At 31.4% G+C, this 23,148-nt stretch overlaps 1 protein-coding gene across 3 annotated transcripts in view; it reads left to right on the top strand.

Annotated features, from left to right (window-relative positions):
* Positions 1 to 22,647, top strand: part of LRFN5 (leucine rich repeat and fibronectin type III domain containing 5) — a 139,683-nt gene extending 117,036 nt beyond the window's left edge. The window contains exons 2-5 of one of the 3 annotated variants that reach the window (XM_008065597.1): positions 6,085 to 7,489; positions 10,166 to 10,878; positions 17,312 to 17,355; positions 22,255 to 22,647. In XM_008065597.1, the coding sequence (XP_008063788.1) occupies positions 6,105 to 7,489; positions 10,166 to 10,878; positions 17,312 to 17,355; positions 22,255 to 22,272 (2,160 nt within the window). In that variant the 5' untranslated portion in view covers positions 6,085 to 6,104 and the 3' untranslated portion in view covers positions 22,273 to 22,647. The remainder of the gene's footprint in view (positions 1 to 6,084; positions 7,490 to 10,165; positions 10,879 to 17,311; positions 17,356 to 22,254) is intronic. The other 2 variants (XM_021716300.1, XM_021716301.1) reach the window with 2 other exon arrangements.
* The last annotated feature ends 501 nt before the right edge of the window (positions 22,648 to 23,148 follow it).

The following is a 23,148-nucleotide window of genomic DNA, read 5'->3' as shown; positions in this document are numbered from 1 at the left end:
CTTTGTATATGAAGTACATAAATTATACGTGAAATATGTATTTAAATGATCAATATGCAATGTAATATATAAATTATATAAAATTAATCATATACTATATATTTAAATTATGATAGTGATGTCTACCTCTCCACCTAGATCTAGAATTGCCTTTTTGGAAATATTGATTTTGAATTTAGTTTCTCTAAACAATGAGATATGGTTTATGCTATCTATGTATTTTTATATATTTTCTTGTATGAGTAGTTAAGTAGTTTGTGCTTTATAATGAAATTATCTATTTCATTTAAGCTGTGAGTTTATTGCCATGACATGGTGTCTGTGTTGATGACTTTACAATAGTCTCCTCGTGGGTAATTTTTATTTATTTATTTTTTTCAATTGTCTGTAGAGATAGATCAATTTTATCAATCTTTTCTGAAAACTAACTTTGACTTTATGTGTTATTTTCTATTTCTTTGTCTGATTTCTATTTTATTGATTTATGCACATTTTAACGATTTCATTTCTTCTATTTACTTTGGTTCAATTACTTTTTTAGGTATCAAGCTTAGGTCATTGATTTTTAAACCATGTTTTTTTTTTTCTAATATATTCAATCTGACCTAAACAATCTAAACACATTACTTTTTTATTTCATGAATTGTGTTGTACTTTGTTTTTGTCTTCATTCAGTTTAAAATATTGACTCTTTTTCTTGTTATTTTTAAGTTGATACATATAATTATAAATTTCCAAACATTCTAGCATTTATTAGATGGTTATATTGTTTTATAATAAAACACCAGATGGTCAGATAATATAAGCTGTATGATTTAAATTATTTTATGTATTTTGAGAAATAAAACCTATTTTACAGTCTAAGTAAAGTTCCATGAACACCTAGAAATAATGTGTATCCTGTATTTGTTGAAGCTGTGTTCCATGGTTATAAATTAGATCAGGCTGGTTGATCATGCTACAGTGCTGGACAAATCTTGCACAGGTAGCTGTAGCTACTGTGCTTGCTCACTTGCTCTCGCTGTCTCTTTCTCTCTCTCTCTCTCTCTCCCCCCACCCCTTGTCAGCTTATTCTGCCAATTAATGAGAAAGAGGAGTTTGTATTTCAAACTGTAACTGTGTACTTTTAAAAATGTCTCCCTTTTATTCTGACATGTGTTGTTTCATGTATTTTGAAAGCTCTTTTGCCAAGTGCATGTACATTCAGTGTTTTCATGGCTTCTTGATGAATGGATTATTTATCTCTGTAAAATGCCTGTTGACCTCTGGTATACTCTGCCTTTTTCTAATTTATAGCCATACCCCCTTTTTCATGCTCAGTGTTTTCATGACGTCTTTTTTGGTCTTTGACTTTCAACTGTCCATATTTTTATTTTCGTATTCTCTAAATACTTTATGGATGACTTGGCTATTTTAGGAAGACTAATAATCTTTGCTTTTCAAATTTACATTCCAATTGTGTGTGGAGTTTTAAATATATTTTAGGATTAAGCCTACCACCTTGGCATCAATTTTATATTTTCCCAGTGGGTTCATTATTTCTCTATTCCTTTTATACTAGAGAATGTATTTCATTATGTTTTTGGAGAATATCTGACATAAATTTTTCTTAGACTTTGCCTTCTTGTGAATATATTTATGCTTATCTTGAATGATACTTTTATTTAATATAAAATTCTAACTTGCTTTTTCTCTTTATAAATTTTAAATTTATTATTGCATTTTTTTGGCCTTCATTATTTATGATGAGAACTCAGCTGCAATTTGTTGCAGTTATTCTCTACATATCTAATGTCTTTTTTATGCCTCTTTTATGATTTTTCTCTTTATATTTGATTTTCAGCAGTTTACTCTTTTGTGTCTAGGTGTAATTATCTTTTTGTTTATTATCTTCTGCATTGGTCTTTGGAGATCATGAATGTCACCAACTCTGCCATCTTTCCAGATATTATTGTTTATAACATTTGTTCTACCCCATTCTCCCTTTTTCTGGGACTCAGATTATGCTTATGTTGGTCATTTTAATAATTTTCCTCAGATCTCAGACTTTCTGTTTTTTGAAGTATTTTTATTTGTCTGAGTTTAGACTTTTTTCTATTATTTGGTATACTTACTTCTCATGTCCAATCTTCTGTTAAATATATTTAATGATTTCTTCATATTTTAGAGCATTTCCATGTATTTTTGTTGTTGTTGTTGTTCACATCTTTGTTAAAAGCTTCCATCAAGTCATGCATGCTGTATAGTTTTTCTTCTAGAAATTTTAACATTTTTGTCATGGTAGTGTTATGCTCCTGTGATAATTGTTATCTCTGGGATGTCTCTGGGTCTGCTTCTATTGATCATGTTTTATAATAGAAATACAATGAAGAATCAAGTGATACATATACATATATTTTAAAAGAATAGTCTCCTTTGTTCTACTAGAAACTGATAGTTTAATAGCTCTGCTGTTAAATGGTGTAATTTATGACAGTTATTGTGTTTCAGTTCATCACAGTTCATTCAGTTCATCTTACATTTTTTGAGAACAAGGTTGGGAATTTTCTATTTAGTAAGACCTGAGATCTGTGACCCCATTATGGTTTTGGAAATCTATTTTATAGATTAATCACTTGATTTCCAGATTTCTGCAAATGTCTCCCTGCTTTGGAGCTTTGCTGGCAGCTTTTTTGGTGACCTAGAAGACCTCTTTGATCTTGAATTTAACCTCTGGTTTTTTTTGTTTGTTTGTTTTGGCTGCAGCTAATCCACAAAGGTGGAAATATCTTTTTCGGGAAGTTTGTCTCAGCCTTGCAAAGCACGCCAAAGCATTCTGTGATTGAAAGTCAGAAATTTCTCTATAGGAGGAGAGGAACTGAACTCTTCTACCCTTCCTCAGTTGATGACAACTGAAATCCCTGAGTGATTGCATTTTCTTTTTTCATCTCATCTGCTTCTTTCTCATTCTTTTCAAGCTGAAAGGTGGGGTTGCCTTAAGTAGTTATTTCTTTTTTTAATTTTTATTTTAAAGATGTGGGGTACAATTCAGGATTAGGTATACAAATGGTCATTGCCCAGGTAAAGTTTGGGCCTCACTTTGGTTCCCACCTCACCTGGTTTGTAATAAGGTACCCATATTGATGAAGTGTGCCCCCTGCTATTCCTCCTCTGGCAGTTTCCCAGTACTGCCAATCCCTTTCTTATAGTATTATGATTATTCCGTTTTCCTTTTCTTCTCCAATTTTTTTCTTTTCTGAAATATGGAGTATCTGATAGAATTTATCTCTACTCTCTTTTCATTCCACATTTTCAAGGTAATATCCTCATGACTCAGTGAAGACCATTAAAAATGAGATGGGTGTTAATACTTTCTTCCCCTACTTCTAGTGCTCTTTTGGATTTTATTTTGTTATAACTGCCTATACATATATTCTTGAAATTTGGTTAAAATGTAAGCAGATTTCTCCTTATTCCAATTTATGTCAGAACAGGCCATCCTATTTCCTTTTCTGTCACTTCTAGAATTTAGTTTCTTTAAGTTTCTTTGTATTAACAGCATTACAATGTTATAATTTTTAAAAAATACAATCTGTATTTTATCCAGCTTGTTTTGATAGTTAGGATGACAGTGATGGTTTCTCATGACTTTTTTTTTTTTTTTTTGAATTAGAGTCTCTTGTCACCCAGGCTGGAGTGCAGTGGCCTCTACCTGCTAGGCTTAGGCAATCCTTCATCCTCAGTCTTCCAAGTAGCTGGAACTACAGATGCACACCACCATGCCCGGCTAGTTTTTGTGATTTATTGTAGAGAAGAGATCTCATCAAGTTGCCCAGGCTGGTCTTGAACCCCTGGGCTTTGGCAGTCCTCTTGCCTTGGCTTCCCAAAGTGCTGGGATTATAGGATGAGTCACCGCGCCCAACCTCTTGGGACTTTCTATATCCATTCCAAAAGTACTATTTGTAAACATATTAAAACACAACAAAATATTTTATACTTATCTACAGATACATCATTTCTGTTGCTCTTCATCCATTTATGAAGATTCAAGTTTCTTCCATCTGATATAATTTCCCTCCAGTTTAAATAAAATATTCTTTACATATTCTTATACTGCAAGTTTGCTGGTGATAAAACTGTTTTTTTTTTTTTCTTTTTAAGTCTTCATTTGTTTTGATCTTTTATAGATGCATAATCCAACCTAGGTTGGCAGGTTTTCCTTTCTTCTTGCAGCATTTTGGAGGTGTTTTCTTTATCCTCCATGTCACTTTATTTACAAAAAGAAGTCAGTGAGGAGTCAATAATTACTTTTATTTTGTTCACCTTACCTTATTGTAATCTTATTTCTGTGACTGCTCTTAAGATTTTTTTCTTCCCTCTGGTTATCTGCATTTTGATTGTGATGTGCCTTGATATGTTTCCTTTGTGTTGAACTTGGATTTATAAATTGGCATTTTTATCATATTTGGAAAATTGTTTATTTTTTCAAATATATTTCTGCCTAACTGCATTCTTTGAAAACTACAATTTTTTATATGTTTGACTTCATAATACTGTCCATAGCTCACTGGATTTTTGTTCACTTACATCCTTTTTTTAAATCAGTGTTTCAGGATGGTTAGTTTCTCTTACCCTGTCTTCACCTATATAAATTACTGGAGCACTTTTTTTAAATAACATTCTCCTCTCTGGTACTCTGTCCCACAAATTCAGGACGTCTGAATCTCTCTACTCTCTGGTCTCTGTCTACTCAATTTAACAAGAATGTTAACGTTTTGCTTTATCTTCTGGTACTGTGGTTTTAAAGTATCTCTAGGAATAATTATAAGGTTCAATTTTTTTTTTAAATTCAGTATCTCAAAGATTACAGTTCTGTACTTAATCATTTCCAATGTCTAAAAACTGTTGTTTTATATATTTTTGTAGTTTTATTTGTTGTTGCTTATTGTGGAAAACCTAGTTCAATACTCGTTTTTCTATCATGAACAGAAAATTTGTTTTTGTGGAGAATGACTATTTGTATTAACTACAACTATATAATATAGGCATAAAATAATTAGAGTTAGAAAATGTTTTATTTAGAAAAATAGACACAGTATTTCTCAAATAATTTTATACTTTATATTTATATTTAATTAAAAAGTTGGGTGATTTTCTACAGATCTTTTTCTTACATGGTGTTTAAACTCTATGCAATGTATAAGAACACTTAATCACATATAAGTTATTATTTTAATTTTAAAGATTAATGTCATATATTCAAAAGCATCCTGGAGAGCAAAATAGTCAAAGTGTTTATTATTTTTTAAGAATACATTTAAATGAATATAAACGAGTTAATATATTAAGAGAAGTAAAACAAAATGTGATAATTTGTTGGACTCACTGTTGAGTGTTTTGATGACTGTTTTCCATAAATTATCTCCAAAATCCATCTTTATAACTCGTGAAATATTTTAATATTTAATATTTAGGGAATTTGGAGCTATTGCAGTAAATTTCTAGCCTTATCATTTTTTGTGAATAAGATCCTATATTTGCAGTTAAGATGTGAAGGATGAACTATAACAGGAGAATCTGTTAAGATGAAAAACCAAAATCAAAAATAAATTACTTTCAAAGATCATACTACAAGGTTAATTCAATGACAAATATTGTCTTTTTTTTCTCTTATGGCTAATGAATTGAAGTACTTGCAAATCCTTATATGGATCTAGTTTTTTTTAACTTCTTTATATAAAGGTTTGGGGGGCATCTTCCTGAAATCTTAGCCCTCCAATCTGGGCTGATTATCTGTTTCTTGGGCACCCATTGAGTACTCTGGACATTTTTTTAAGGGCACTGAATTTACAGAATTATATTAATTTTTTGACTTCTTTGTTTTTTTTTATTTGATTTTAAATCACATGAAACCATGAATAGTTTATTAATTATCCCTAGTGCTCATCGTAGCCTCTAGTACAGAATTAATATTAATACTTTTTAAGGTAACAAATAAAATTATTTCTCTACCCAAGATTGCATTAAAATAATTTTCTGGTAGCAATATAAATATTCATTAAATGAATGAAATGTTAACACTATATTTTGTGTTTTCTCTTACAGGTTCTTAAATCTGATCTACAATGGAAAAATTTCTTTTTTATCTGTTCTTCATTGGCATAGCAGTGAAAGCTCAGATCTGTCCAAAGCGTTGTGTCTGTCAGATTTTGTCTCCTAATCTTGCAACCCTTTGTGCCAAGAAAGGGCTTTTATTTGTTCCACCAAACATTGACAGAAGAACTGTGGAACTGCGGCTGGCAGACAATTTTGTAACAAATATTAAAAGGAAAGATTTTGCCAATATGACCAGCTTGGTGGACCTGACTCTATCTAGGAATACAATAAGTTTTATTACACCTCATGCTTTTGCTGACCTACGAAATTTGAGGGCTTTGCATTTGAATAGTAACAGATTGACTAAAATTACAAATGACATGTTCAGTGGTCTTTCCAATCTTCATCATTTGATATTGAATAACAATCAGCTGACTTTAATTTCTTCGACAGCATTTGATGATGTCTTTGCCCTTGAGGAGCTGGATCTGTCCTATAATAATCTAGAAACCATTCCTTGGGATGCTGTTGAGAAGATGGTTAGCCTGCATACCCTTAGTTTGGATCACAACATGATTGATAACATTCCTAAGGGAACTTTCTCTCACTTGCACAAGATGACTCGGTTAGATGTAACATCAAATAAATTGCAGAAGCTACCACCTGACCCTCTCTTTCAGCGAGCTCAGGTATTAGCAACCTCAGGAATCATAAGCCCATCTACTTTTGCATTAAGTTTTGGTGGAAACCCCTTGCATTGCAATTGCGAATTGTTATGGTTGAGGCGTCTGTCCAGAGAAGATGACCTTGAGACCTGTGCTTCTCCTCCGCTTTTAACTGGCCGCTATTTTTGGTCAATTCCTGAAGAAGAATTTTTGTGTGAGCCTCCTCTCATTACTCGTCATACACATGAGATGAGAGTCCTGGAGGGTCAAAGGGCAACACTGAGGTGCAAAGCCAGGGGAGACCCTGAACCTGCCATCCACTGGATTTCTCCTGAAGGGAAGCTTATTTCAAATGCAACGAGATCTCTTGTGTATGATAATGGAACACTTGACATTCTTATAACAACTGTAAAGGATACAGGTGCTTTTACCTGCATTGCTTCCAATCCTGCTGGCGAAGCAACACAAACAGTGGATCTTCATATAATTAAGCTCCCTCATCTACTAAACAGTACAAACCACATCCATGAGCCTGATCCTGGTTCTTCAGATATCTCAACTTCTACGAAGTCAGGGTCTAATGCAAGTAGTAGTAATGGGGATACTAAAATAAGTCAAGATAAAATTGTGGTGGCAGAAGCAACATCATCAACAGCACTACTTAAATTTAATTTTCAAAGAAACATCCCTGGAATACGTATGTTTCAGATCCAGTACAATGGTACTTATGATGACACTCTTGTTTACAGGTAAGAAAAATTAAGCAAATTTGTATATTTACCGTGTAGCTTAGTGTAGGGCTTGTTAATGCACTACTCATTTTTTTAAATGACAGTGCTACTCTGTGTCATAATTACAGTAGTCTATTTTTTAAGGTGTATAATGGAAGGCTTATTATACAACATGGTAAATACATGTGGGGAAATATTTTGAATGGTGTTCTTTTTAGATAATTTAATGTATATTTAATTTTATGCTTGCTTACTTTTCCCCCTCATCTAAAAGATGTGACTATCAGAGAACAAGATTTGATTTATTTTAAAAATTCAAAAACATACCAGAATTTACACATCCACATGAGTGTTCTTTCCTTCAAGGAAGTCATGTTGGGAGGCTATACCATTATCCCAATGATGCTGCCATTGCTCAAAGCACTTTTGGAATTATCTTTAGAACCTTCGTCATACTATTTTGAATATCCTCAGTGGTGGCAAATCTTCGTCTTTTGAGGGTGAATTTGAATTTTGGAAACAAGCAAAAGCCATTTGGAGTCAAGTCTTGTGAATAAGGTGGGTGATCAAGATGGATATTGCCATATTTGGTCAAAAATAGGATGTAACTATAAAATAATGAGACTGATGTTTTGAGTGATTGAGTTTTGTATGTATGTTGTCTCATGTATACTGGTTCTTAAGACAGTTCCAAATAAAATGTTTATAAATATTTTGAGCAGTGAAAGTATCACTGGAGTTAAGTCATGTAATCTCCAGGTAAGGACAATGATGGAGAATTTGCTAAATAATTTCTGGTATGTTTTTCTAAAATTCAGCCTCATTGATTTATAGTCACATCTTGTCCAATTTTCAGTTGGTAATACACATTTTTACCCCTTCATGTGATTTCACTTGTGCTAGATTATTATTACTCCTAGGCAATGATTCAAAATCATGGCTTTGAAATATCTGTATATATTTTGTCTTTAAGCTTTTCAAAAATCAGATCAATTCTGTTCTTATAGTATACCCAGGTGAATTATTGAGTTATTGACTATAATTTGATTTTCAGTCATGCATGAAATTGAGAGTAACTTTAAAAAAAATAAGCATGGGTTAGTATTAAAAAGAAAAAAAAAAGAATCTATCTTAGCTAACCTAGCTAATCATGTGACCATGTGATTGATCCTGGGCAGGGTTCTACCTGACTGAGTTTTAATTTTCTCATCATTACAAGAAAAGAGATTAGACTAAATGGTTTCTAATATTTCTCTCATCGCTAAACATATGGGGACATAGACTATCATACATGTATATTAGCTTAAAATAGTTTACTCTTGTCCTACCAGGCTTTTCTCATAACTTATGACCTACTGAACCTGTTGTCAATGGCAAGGGCCTGCCTTCACCCCTCACCTATCTGTAGCTACTGGACATTGTGTATATTTTAAGAATTGACTCTGTGAAATAAGTCAGACTTTATATTCCAATTTTTCAAGATTTTAATCCTGCTATAACAAATTCATTTTGTATGACCTTGAGGAAATGTCTTGAATTGCTGACCCTAATTTTTGGTCATCTGTAGAATAGTGATGATGTTTGTCTCATAGGCCATCATAAAGATTAAATTTTAATGTATACAAAGTGCTTTTTGATGCCTGGCATTTGTCATTTACTCACTAAATGGTAGTGGTTTCAGTCCCAAATACATACTCTGGCCTGAAAGTTTCCTGGTAGATTTAAATACTTCATGTGGGTTATACAACAGATAAATATTGCCAAGTATTGAAATGCCTATATTTCATTTTTAGAGAAAAAATATGCTTTCAAGCTTTTTTTTCTAATTAATTTTAATTTAGGTCATATTTGTTTGCAACTGAAAAAATAATCTAGTAGAACATAGACATCCATAAAAAAAGTTTTAAGATGTAATTAATTCAGAGCTATCTGTAAACTCTTAATAAACTTTAGGAAATGTTCCCTGATACAAATTCACATTAATGCATAATAGGCTAGGGATTTGTGCTCTGGTTAACAGCCTTACCTTGTTCATGATTCTAGGATAGTATTACTAGTATATTTTTATCATCCTTTTTAGAATAAATAGATAAAAACATTCTGCAACCAAGTATTGAAGGCATTAAAAAGGGATGAGATTTGTAAATAAAATACCTTAATCTTAGTAATTTTCTTAGTTACTAAAGATAGACTTAGTGGGTAACATTTCATGGCAGCTTATTTTTGATTTGAAAAATAAATGCTCCAAAATGCATTTATATTCTGATTTCTAATGTGATTGTCAGTGTTTTCCCTTCCTTCAAATTGGCTTTTAGTCAGAGAGGTGTTGTAAGTGCTAAATGGATTTGTTTAGTACTCAGATAATGTCACAGTCACACCTTTCAAAAGCAATTTGTCACAAATGATTTTTTAGCAATAGCTTTTATTAGGAGTTCTGCTTTGCCAAGCAATGTAATTAGTAAGCTTGTCATGGCCTGGTACAGGCACCATTAATATAATGCAGACTCCAACAATGACTTTTAGCCATTTTAACTGAGTAAATATAAGATGAGATCATTTCCCCATATTTCATATCTGTTATAAGTGTGCTTATCTTGATGAATACAAAAATGAAAGAGAACCATGATGATTTTGTGTGTATATTTTCTGTTTTATTTTGTTTTGAATATTAATACAAATTCCATTGTCTCTCAGAATGATACCTCCTACGAGCAAAACCTTTCTGGTCAATAATCTGGCTGCTGGAACTATGTATGACTTGTGTGTCTTGGCCATATATGACGATGGCATCACTTCCCTCACTGCCACAAGAGTTGTGGGTTGCATCCAGTTTACTACGGAACAGGATTATGTGCGTTGCCATTTCATGCAGTCCCAGTTTTTGGGAGGCACTATGATTATTATTATTGGTGGCATCATTGTAGCGTCTGTGTTGGTATTCATCATCATTCTGATGATCCGGTATAAGGTTTGCAACAATAATGGGCAACACAAGGTCACCAAGGTTAGCAATGTGTATTCTCAAACTAATGGGGCTCAAATACAAGCCTGCAGTGTAACGCTGCCCCAGTCAGTGTCCAAACAAGCTGTGGGACATGAAGAGAACACCCAGTGTTGTAAAGCTGCCAATGACAACGTGATTCAATCTTCAGAAACTTGTTCGAGTCAGGACTCCTCTACCACTACCTCTGCTTTGCCGCCTTCCTGGACTTCAAGTGCTTCTGTGTCCCAAAAGCAGAAAAGAAAGACGGGCACAAAGCCAAGTACCGAACCACAGAATGAAGCTGTCACAAATATTGAGTCCCAAAACACTAACAGGAACAACTCAACTGCTTTGCAGTTAGCTAGCCGACCTCCTGATTCTGTCACAGAGGGGCCCACATCTAAAAGAGCACATACAAAGCCAAGTAAGTTTCTCACTTTGCCTGCTGAGAGATCCAGAGCAAGGCATAGGTACTCTCTGAATGGAGAATTAAAAGAATACTATTGTTATATTAACTCACGGAACACATGTGGACTGTTTTCTAAAAGAAGCATGTCTATGAATGGGATGTTAATTCAGTCTGTCAGTCCTGATGATCATAGTGGAAAAGCAACTCTTTCAAATTCTGAGTGGTTATTTTAAAGCTCTTTGTAGTCTCTTCTTTCTTTTTAATGAAAAATCATTTTGAGAATTCACATAGAAAATTGGAATTTGGAATCCCAGTGTCGTGTATAAACTTTCTAGTGTGCAGTTGGAAGGTAACATAAATTAAATGGTTAAGGGAAAAAAAGCATGACACAACAGCAGTGTTTTTCCCTGTTCTAGGACCAGCTTCCAAATTCTGCAACAAGAGATCACAAAATGAAAGTTGTCACAGGAAAAAATGATATTTTCTCCAGTGTTACGAAAGGCTCATTTGGATAATTGGTATTTTTTTTAATGAGTAGGCTGTATATTTTTTTTCATAGCAATGGGGTCGCCTTTGTTGTTAGAAAAATGTTATAGAGAACTCCATGTTGTTATGTTATTTAAAGTCAAATGTTCAATTAATATAACTAGATAGTGTTAAAATAAGTACCCATATAAATGATAGTCTTGGTTGAGGTGCCTTAAGATTCTAAGATATTTCTCTTCCATGGCACAGCTTTTTCAGTGAATAAAACAAGAAAATGCAATTTATTTTGCATTTATCAAAAAAGTCCTATCTGTTTTAAGTCACAGGTCACAATTTCATATGCATCTATGTGACATAAGAAGGTGTTTTTATTCATTTAATACACACCTGTTGAATGAATGAGTTTTGTGTTGTTCTTAATGCAAGTTAAAGAGAGATAATAATGCTTTTTATCAAAGGGGTGTTTATTTTAATCACCAAGTAAAATAAAAAAATACTTCTAATGGAGCTCTCATTACATTTATAAGCAATATAAAGTCATTGCTCATTAACCAGATAGTGGCTTTTTTCCCCTCATGCGCTATAGTTCTGCATTTGAATGTTTTTCTCCTAAATAAATGCATTTATTATTTTAACCAAAACCTGTGATAAATTTAATTAGAAATCATGCAGCTTAGTGAGAATACATAGTTTTAAAAAATGATTTTGAGTTTAATCAGAAAATAATACTGCTCCTTGATTCTTGGAATTCTTGGAAATTCACTGAAATCAAAATCTATAGATAAATATTTTCATCTACTTTTTGAAAAACTTAATTATATGCTAACTTGATGGCATTCTATTAAAGATCTGTAAATGAGGTTAACCATAAGTGTTTTGTTTTATATATAAGGTTCATATAAGAACTCAAACTCATTACCATGCACTAAAGATACTACATTTTAGCCATAATTAGATTAGTACTTGACCATCTTATGTATTCTCTGGGAGTAAGTTAAAACACAGTAAAAGTTTATAATGTCTATCAGATCACTTGAAGTACCATTTAAAACACAGATGAGGGATGTTGAATAATTAGTTTATTTCCTTTTAGCTAGAAGGATAAGCAAAACTTTTTGTTGATTTTAACCTGACAGAGACACAACTTTTCATAAGTAATGTATCATGATACCATTCAATAGAATGTCATATTCAAGGAGTTACAGAATATGTCAGTGCCAGACTTGAAAAACATTGTCCAATGGACTTTCATGATCTTAAAAATTTACTAAATCCATTCTCTGTTCTGCTTTCCTTTCTGAAAAGTTTGCCTTTCACATTTGCAAAGTATAATACCCTTCATTGTTCAGATATATAGTTCTTGTGAATACTAAATGAGGTCACATACATAGTAGCAATTTGTGAAATCAAAAGTCTTACTCAAAGTGAAGTATATGTTCAACACTATTAATGTGCTAATACCCTAATCCTAGCTAAATATGTTTAATGAACATTAATAACATAATTCCTCATGAGGTAATGCTTGGAAAAAACCTTATCACTTTTTCCCTTCTTAGAATTATCAGCATAGTATTTAAACATGTTGAATATACCCAAGCTTTCAACTTAAATAAACGAAATCCCAAAGAAAGATTTTCTAGAATTATGAAGATTGTGATCAATGATGAAGAAGCTCTGAAATCATGCAACACAGGCAGCAGCTTAGCGTATTAACTCCAAGCTACTGATGAGCTTATTTGTATTTTGCAATGGCCTGTATTTTTTTAAATCAATTTCTTACTTATGTGTCTAATGAAACTTTGATTAAATATATTATATTTCTCATAAACATGTAAAGGTTATGATACTAATTATGTGAGATTTATTTTATTTGACTAAAACCATTGAAAATAATTTAAATTTTTATCAGACCGTTTCCAGGGTATTTGTACCAAATGCTTGAACATTTTCCCTTAAAAATGATAGAAAGGCAAATTTCTGGCTTGAGTTTCTGTCTTTTAAAAAGTTTATGTCTTAAGTGATCAACAAAAGATTGACATGTCAACAAGGTCAAATGGTTTTTTCATTTGATTATAAAAATATGAAGAAATTTTTGCTTGTGCAGTTGCAGTGTGACTGAAAAATAAATCCATGGGAAAGTTGGAGATAATGCTAATTGTTATAGTGTCTGAAACACAATGGCTGCCCCAATGATTGAACACATAAAAGGATAGATAAATGAATGAAGCTAGGAAGGAAGTATGGAAATAAGAATTTTAGTTAATATGCACAATACATATTTGTGATCTAGATATTATAGTACCACAAGCAAGGAATTCTCTGTCTTTTTCTTGTTTTGTTTGTTTGTTTATCCTGTCATTTATTGTAGTCCTCATTTAACCAGCCATATATATGTGATCTGAAGCATGTGGTTTGCTGTTTGTTGTTGCTGACTGTATATAAATTATATATATTATTTCAACTTCCTTGTTCTTAATAATTTTTATTTCATCTTTAGCCATTTTACATTATGGTTTCAACTTGTTCAATGTGAAAACAAACAAACAAAATACTGTTTGCCATTAATTAAGCATGTTTTAACAGGTATTTTGTCAACCATTTTTTAAAAATGTGCTCTTGCATTATTATTGTTTTTTAATAATTGTCACCAATTGAAAACACCAGGCAGGGCGAATACCAGCACTTGGGGAGGCAGAGGTGAGAGGATTGCCTGAACCCGCAGGTTGGAGACCAGCCTGGGCAGCATGGTGAGACCTCATCTCTACAATAAGTCAAAAAATTAGCTAGGCATGGTGACGCGTGCTCTTCCAGCTACTTGGAAGGCTGAGGCGGAAGGATCACCTAAGCCTAGCAGGTCAAGGCTGTGGCGGCTGTTGAGCATGCCACTGCACTCCAGCTTGGGTGACAGAGTGAGACTCCAACTCAAAAAAAAACCAACCAAACAAAGAAAATACCAAACTATTATTAGACTAGTGTCATAGTGGGATAACAAAACATCTAAAGTTGCATCAAAATTCTAAGAAGCAGCACATTCTAGTTTAATGGATATTATATATTTTTAGTCTACAAATATTTGAATATAGAAGTAGATGAAGTACAGCAATTTAAATGAGAGTACCACCCATGCTGTGGCCAATTTATTTTCTATATAATTTTTTCCAATTTGAAGTCATTGGAGGTCTCAGTGAGCTACTTTATGCCTTAAATAGTGGATTTTGCCTGCATTTTAGGAATATTTTTCTTAAAAATGTTTTAGAGTATAAGTTTGGAATCTTAGAAGATTTCGATCGCCAAATCAAACAAGTCTAACTCTTTGAAGGGTACATACCACACAAATTTTTGAAAAATCTAGAAAATTTAAATATATTCCATGTTGTACAGGAAATCTTTCATATTTTTTGTGAAGTATTTTCTTTTCTATTTAAAACACTCATAATTGCTTGCTTCCAAAAGACATTTATTTTATTTGTTTGCATTACTGAAAAGAAACTCTTTCATTTATAAAGCTAAAAACTTTAAGAGTTATTATCACGAAGTTCACATCAATTGCCTTTCAGTTCCTAAATTTGAATATTTCTCTTGTTTATTTACAGTAATAAATTTTAAAAATAATACTTAAAATGAGTAAACATTTTTAATAAATACCAAGCATCTTATAGATGAAATTGTGAAGGCAAGAGAGCCATTTCTTCAAAGAAGACAGCACATGTTAGTCCACTTTCCTCTTGGTGTGGTTGATTTCCAGTTGCATTTATAATGCTAAGAAAACAATGTTCATTGATATTGAACAGAATGAAGACTTTCTACTATCTTTCCCTTGCTCAGCCTTCCCTTGTGTCTTAAGAACGGTTCAGTGATTTTACCTTAACAATGTGTTATTCTGTATATGTAAAGTGTTTTGGGGAAAAGACTTCAGCATGGAGATGGGTTGAATATGAACAGGATAGTTTTATCCTCCTAGGATGCTAATAATAATACTTACTTTATAATGTTAGTGATATTAAATTCAATGTATGGACAAGAAATATGTCATTTTAAAATGGCATAAAGAAAAGAAGAAATCAAAATAAATAGCTGGATCTTTATAGTTTCAAGCAACTCAGTCCTTTCCTTCCAATGCTAGAAAAACATTTGCTGGAGTTACAAAGATAAGTGTTTTTTATGTCTTTTTTTTCCTTATTTTCCTCTTATTTGCATTTTTTGCAACCCAATCAATTCTTCTTGAAGCAGTGTACAGAAGACCACTTAAAACAAAAAGAACAGTAAACTTACCATTGTAACTGAACTATCCTAAAAATGAGGTGTTATCTGTAATGGAACATAGAAAGTAACATCTTATAACTGGGATCATGTCTAGGTATTAAATTCCCTCTTTAAGGTAATGTTAGTGCATTTGGAATATTATCAAATTATACAAATAGTATAACAAAGTAATCAGTGTAGTATCTTCTGATTATGCTCAGCTACTCCAAAGTCAAAATTTAAGCTCTAAAGTTAATATGAAATAAATATATACATATTCATCTTTGTATAAATATATATGTACTATATAAATATCTTTATATAAATATCTATACTCATAAGATGATTAATCACTAAAATAATAATTTGTGCCTTGCAATGCAAGTTATAATTAATGTAAAAAATTTAGATTTAAATGGACTGGCTCTCAGAGAACTTTCCCCCAAACTGTACAAATTATATTTATTATTTACCAGATAACAAAAAGATATAAAATGTGTGGTACATATTTAATTTTGTGCATTTTCTTATGATAACTATCTTGACAACATGACTAGTTTAATCCATTTATTTCAAATTGCTGACTTTTATGTTTATAAATTTTAAAAACAAAAATGAAACATTACAAATACATCTAGGAGAAAGTCCATGAAGGCTCTTTAATTTAGAATACTTATGTTTGGAAGAGATGGTATGTTTACTCTTACTAGATGCATAGGCTATATAGATAATATGTTTCTGCTTTAGAGTATGCCTAATAAATTACTATTTGAATAAAATCAAGGAGCTTATAAAATACCTAATGTTGGCTCTACCACAATGCAATTCCTTATCCATTTTTTTCTTTATCATGTGTGCATGTCTTATTATTGCCTTCATGTTAAACCTAATCTCTAGGGGTTGTTAAAAATTTACATGAATATTCGTGCTGGAGGTTTTGTAAAAAAACATTTTTTCTTAGTCTCACCACACTCATCTGTGAACACTGAGAATGATTTTTTTCCATAGCACCTAGTTTTCATTTATTGTGTATCACTACTAAATAACTGAAGTATTTGCTTAAGAAGGCATTTTGCTAAAAATAAAATGTGCATAATGCAGGCTTATGTGAAGGTTTTAAACATTTATAGGCAAGTAGAACATGCATATAGACATTTAAAGGCAGAATATTTGATTTTGGAACATTACTGTCTTACTTTAGAATGCATGGATGTTTGGTAAAACGTATTGTTATTTGGGGAGAGGGTATTGGATGATGGTTAATATTATAAATGATTATTTTATACTCCATGTGGTGGCTACGGTTAAACTATATTGACTTTTATTTGTATTATTTTTTCTTGATGTATTTTTCATATTAATCATATGAATCTATATATATAGTTGGAATATTAATTGTGGGTAGGGAAAATGAACAGAAACTTGATTATCTTATTGAACTGTGACAGAAATAGCATATTCCATATTGAAAATCACTCATTTTAATTACTAAAACAGTATTTTGAAAAATTCTACTTTTAACTATTATATACTAGAAAGTAGTCAAAAATGTTATAAAAATCAGTGGCAATTAGCCAAAGAACTGGTAAGTTTTTTGAAAAAGTTTAATTTTTCTTATTAGGAAATATTACCAAGATTTCAGTAAGAAGTGTTTTAGGATCTGTTTCTTAAAAAAAAAATAAAAATGAATTGTTCATGACACTGACAATTTTATTCCCAGATGCTTTGCTGACTAATGTTGACCAGATTGTCCAGGAAACACAGGTGAGATTCTTGTTACCCATTACATGCTTAAACAATTATATGGATATAATCTTTTATAAATGAGTTTTTCATTTTTGGCTTTTGAGTGTGTATAACTTACTGCAATTTTTTTTTTTGAAACATACTTGGAATGCTCAAATGGCTGATTGAGTTCAGTTTGGTTAAGTAAGTTTCCCATTTATAAATGTAGACATATTTCACATTACCTGAACATTTCTGATTTGTACTGTAAGAAATAAAGCTAACATTCATAATACTGTATTGACCTGGGTGTCACTTACTACCATCCTTGACCTCCACATCCTAACAGGAGGTGAAATGATACATTATGCCTCGTTGAAAACGGGTGAACAGAAGTATTTCACTGTTGTCTAAAATGAATGAAGCCTCTTTAAAAGGGAGCAAAAGACGATATATGAAATATTCATGATATTCCTTTTGTCAGCAACCAATTACTCTTCTTGAGTGTTTCTCTTTTTTCCGGGAAGTTTCAAATGAGTATTTGATTCCTGCATTTTAATTGGACCAGAAAGTGTGTTTCCAGAGCAGAGCAGCACTTTAGCAATCTGTTCAAACAGCTGGAAGCATCAGCCATTCGCTTGAGGTTTGGCACACAAAAAATCTCCTTTTAACAGTTCTAAAAAAGGCCATTGATTTATTTGTTGGTGGTAAAAATAAGGTCTTGCTTTTTTTTTTTTTTTTTTACATTTCACATTTAAATGAAAAATAACTTCATCAATCTTTCAGGGTCTTTCCTAATGAATTCCATCCCCAAATCAAACAAAATGTTTTCATGCATCATTTCTTGACTGAATTTAGGATCTCATTCTTACAATGCAAAAAAGAGCAGATGGCTCATTGGAAACAATCAATAGCACAATGTCTGGCCCATGCTTTGTGTTCTCTTGGGTGTACTGCATTGACCTACATGAAGGTACCTTGCTTCACCATCACCCTTTTTTTCTTTCTCTCAATCTTAAATTCCTACTAGTCTCTAGTGTCTCTCCTCTCTCTCTCTCACTGTTTTTTTTTTTTTATTTTAAAAAGTTTATTTATCATGTGACTGCAGACATCCTGTTGAACTGAAACTTAGAATACCTTTAAGAAAGAGATTAGGAAATAGACAATTAATGTATCAGAAACACAATCAAGGGTGATGCTAAGTGTTATATCAAAATTTGAAAGCAGGAGAGTTTTTGAATAATCGATTGCAAAAATATCCTAAATATTCACATTTGATGAGACCTATATTTTTGTACTTATGTATTTAATGCTGTGTTATAAATAGAATTTTTAAAATGGTAATCTCTTTGAGAGTCTTTGTACTACTAGAGATAGCTTAGGATTTGCCAACGTGATAAATACATAAGATTTTTAATAATGGCTTTTTTTAATCCTAAAGTAACTAGTGGTATATAAAATTTAGAAAATATAGTTAAAAATAAATAACTAAATCATAATAGCATAGAAAATTTCCTTCCGTACTTGAACTTTCTCTTCTCTCTATAAATATTAGCAAAAAAAAATTCTCATAGAAGAATTTTAACAAAATTTAGAGCCACTCACTCACTCATTAGCCAGCTCCTAGCTACATTTCTTTTTTTGGGGTTTGTGGTAAGTGATTTGTGCTATTGCAGGCCTAGCATGACTACAGCTGTGGGCGGGACCAGTGATGCCCCTTCTAACCTGTAGTCTTCTCATAGCTTTTCACACTGTCAGCCTCACTTTACCCTGTATGGATGAAGTGCTATAGAAAGCTGGCAGAAACCCCTTGTGATCGTGGTTTCTCAACTCTGGGTCTTCTGTAGCTAATCATACTGAGATACCTGATAAAGTGATTTTTTCCCCAAGCCTAGAGAGTTAAAACTCATTTCCTTTTAGTCAGGATGTGCTCCGTGCCCATTTTCTTCTTAAGGAGTCTTTCTGAATATGTGTAAAAATGGAATGAGCTTGAAATATTTCATTGTATCACATACAATTCCTTTATAATAAAACCATGACACTAAAATGAATGGAGAGCAAAAGAGAAAGGAACTGATAAAATATTGATAATTACATGTAAACTGACACATTTTTATGTTTAAAGGAACAGAGTAAAACAATAGATATGCCATGTTTGGTAGTTTAGATAGAGTTTAGTAGTTTGCATTTATACTGAAAACGCCTTACAATTTCTTAAGAAATGTTTCCTATATTCAGATCAATAAAATATATTTTATATATGTATTTGTTATATTCAGATCAACAAAATATGTACATACGTTCTTAACACAAGTTTAGTAAACTATAAGAAATAAGAGCCAAAGAAAAAAGCAAATATTTACATATTATATGAATATACTTTCAATATTTTTCTAAGAGAGAATGATCGGTATAAAATATTTGCTTCTGTACCATGGAGGGAGATTTATGAAAATTCCTCTCAAGTAGGTTTATTGAAATAAAGGTGTTAGAATACACATGTAGAAAATATTTAGCTATGTTTAACTAATTAATTAAACAGCACACTTTTGGCATATTTATTTGAACATTACACTGAGTCAGAAAAAAGAGGGCTTTATTGTCTCATCATCTTCTTGTTTAGACATCCTAGCTATAAAAGATAAAACTCTTTCATAGTTCTTAATTATATCCAGAATAAGGGCAATTATAAGATTTTCCCACAATCCATTTAATATTGGACATTTTTCTTTCTCTTAATGTTGAAGCCCTTTGCATTTCCTCTTTATTTTTTAGTACTGTTAATAAGGTTGTCTGTTCACAGTAATTTGCATTATATCCTTTTACTGTTAAACGAGGACCATTAGTAAAATATCCAAAACCTACACTAAGTGGGTTATTTTAGTTCTTACCAGAATTATTATTGTTTATTTTTATTTTTGCAATACTCTTGTAATTTTGTGTTTTATGTTTAGATATTTATGGAATCACTGTAGGAATTGCCTATTGATAAGTAAACTAAAAAATGTTATTTTGGATATCCTACCAAATACCAGTTTTTACTTGACTCCCTATTATGTCATAATTTTAATAATCCTATAGTTGTAAAGCAGACAAACTTCCCTTATAGTTCACAAAATTTTAGCTATTTCCTAGTATTCAAAATTAGCCGCATTTATGTAAACCATAATTCCACAGTTTGTTAATAATGTAATTATTTAATGTGAAATTGAATGAAAACTCTTTAAGATGGATCAATTTATGAAATAATTAATCTCATATGAAGTTAAAATTTACTATTCAGGAAGTATTATTACTTACAAAGGCAAACGTTGCTTTGTTTACTATCTTTTTTTTTCCTAGGAATACTGAGTTCTTTTATTTTTTACAATTTGCAACTTGAAATTTGATATAATAACAACGTTTTTGTATCAAAAGAGGTATATTATCGGATATAAGAGAAAAAATTTGATATCCAATTTTATCAATATGAGCTCTAATATGAGCCCAATAAAGAAGAGTTTAATCATATATATATATATATATATTATATTTTTTAATGATTTTGCAATGTTTTTTTTTATTTTTTATTTTTTTTAGAATATTACTGGTAAAGTATGATGGTGATGTCTGTGTTCAGTAGTTTTCAAGGTAATTATGGTTTTTTAAATACAGATAGTATGCACATTGGTCCCTTAACACTCTTAAAATATTTGGTGCATTTCTTGTTAGCTCTTGAAAATTATTATTTTTGCCCAGATTAACTTCACTTGCTCAGATTATCAAGTATTTTGGAATATTTTATGAAACTATTTTTACAGTATTTTACCTACTTTTTCATACAAAGTTACAAAAATAACTTTAATATATTTTAATAGGACATCCACCTCAGGTCCCCTCTCACTGTGGGAGCTTTTCTGTCCTTTTAATGAATCCTGCTTTCTAAAATACATATATGTCTATATTTTAATAACTTTATCACATAACATTATTTAAATATATTCTACATTATAATTTTAATATAGAATATTAAACAAGTAAAAATCTGTATTTCACAATTCAGTTGTACCATACATTTTATAACTCACAAACAGAAAATTGCAAACATGTAACTATGTTTGAACGAAAAGGAGAAAATTAATTACAATTAAGGCATATAAGATCATGTATCCATAAAAAATTATTTTTCATCTTTACCAAGAGTAGAAGTTACACACATATCATAAATCTGTGAAGACTGAGATTCCACACTAAAGGAAAAATACAGTTCAAGTTTGATATTTAAATATTTTTATGGAATGATTTTCACATTATTTTCTTTCAAAACCATGTTTAAGTCAACCATGGAATGCTTTTACTTAATAGTGATTGTAAGTGTTTTGTTTATTTTATTTTTTGTGGATGAAGAAAAACTGATTAGTAAAGATGAATAATAGTCTTCACTATCATCAAATGTATACCAAAGTTTTCAAAAATTTTAATGTACACATTTTCCAGCACAATATAAAAAAAGATGGCGATCACTTAGGTTTTAAAAGTGTTGAACAAATTTGATATGTTCATATTCTAAAAACAAGTATGAATTTGTTAAAACTTAAGTTGTATGCATTGATGAATAAAATTATTATATTTTTACCTTACCTTGAGAATGTAGATGTGAAAATCAAAACAAGGGAAAACACCATTCCACAATTTGGCTTTGATTTACATAATTATCTCCCTAGGCTTATGAGATATTTGTGATGAATTTTTTAAAATGTATTTTCCAATTTACAATTACCAAACAACATGTTAATATGCAGGTTTAGATATTTTTTAGGTGTGTGTGTTGTGTTACGCAAGAAACTCCTGTCTGGGTGCTTACAGTTCAGTAACTTCTAGATTACTAGCACAATGACCTTATTAGCTATTTGCTTTCTTTCTTGTTTTTTGTTTTTTCTTTTTTTTTTTTCATTTCAGAGGCTGGAGTTAATCTGAAGAGCATCACTTCTTCTCTGTCTCCTGAAAAAAGTTGCCACTGATATTTTTACTGGATAAAATTCAAAAATGTTTCAATTAACAGAGGCTAATTGTCGAACTGGTGTTGTAGAAGAAATTGTCTACAGGAGCTGAGGTGAAAGTCTCCGATGCCGGCAGAACTGGCTCTATCAGACCATGGTTCATCCTCTTTTAAAACCAAATTTTTTTTCTTCTGACCTACAAGTATTTTTTTTAAGAAAAAGAAAAAAAGCCTACTTTGGCATCAAGTTCTGTATCAATCCATCTTAAACATTGCCATCCATGATTTAACAGACTGTAGAATCTTGAATAATCTATATCACTTTAACAAATAAATGTTTTATTATGACAGAATTTGCATATTGCCTGATTTGTGAAAATATCTATTGCTTCAAGTATGAATGGCGAAATGATTATTGAAAGGAGTAGTAAAAGAGTAGGAAGTGCAAAAACCTTAAGGGATTACAAATTGCTTTACAATATTGGAACTATTTCTCCGCGATTAGGTGTACCTCTTCTCCTAGAGGAATTTTCAAAATGATCAAGGTAGGCGTGTTTAATTAATCCAAATTGATTTACTGCTTTTCTAGAGAATCACAGCAAAAGAGGTTTTAATAATTTCAGTTCTTATATTTCATTAGAAGTGCTCATTTCTTCATTTTGCACAATTCTATGTTATAAAAAGAACATGTATCTAGTTTAACACCCACACATGTGATATTGAGCTATCTTTGATGGCTAATAATTGTGTTAATATACTCATATTTAAGTGGCATGCAAGCTTAGCATTAGAGCCACTCCTCGTGTGAAAGCAGGCCTGAACTATGTGAATTTGGTCAATTACCCCCACATTAA

This window comes from Carlito syrichta, unplaced genomic scaffold (genome assembly GCF_000164805.1).
Source record: "Carlito syrichta isolate Samal-C Ts95f unplaced genomic scaffold, Tarsius_syrichta-2.0.1 Scaffold308684, whole genome shotgun sequence".
Taxonomy (NCBI): Eukaryota; Metazoa; Chordata; class Mammalia; order Primates; family Tarsiidae; genus Carlito; species Carlito syrichta.
The sequence above is the reverse complement of the archived record's forward strand: the minus strand, read 5'-3'. Positions and strand labels throughout refer to the sequence as shown.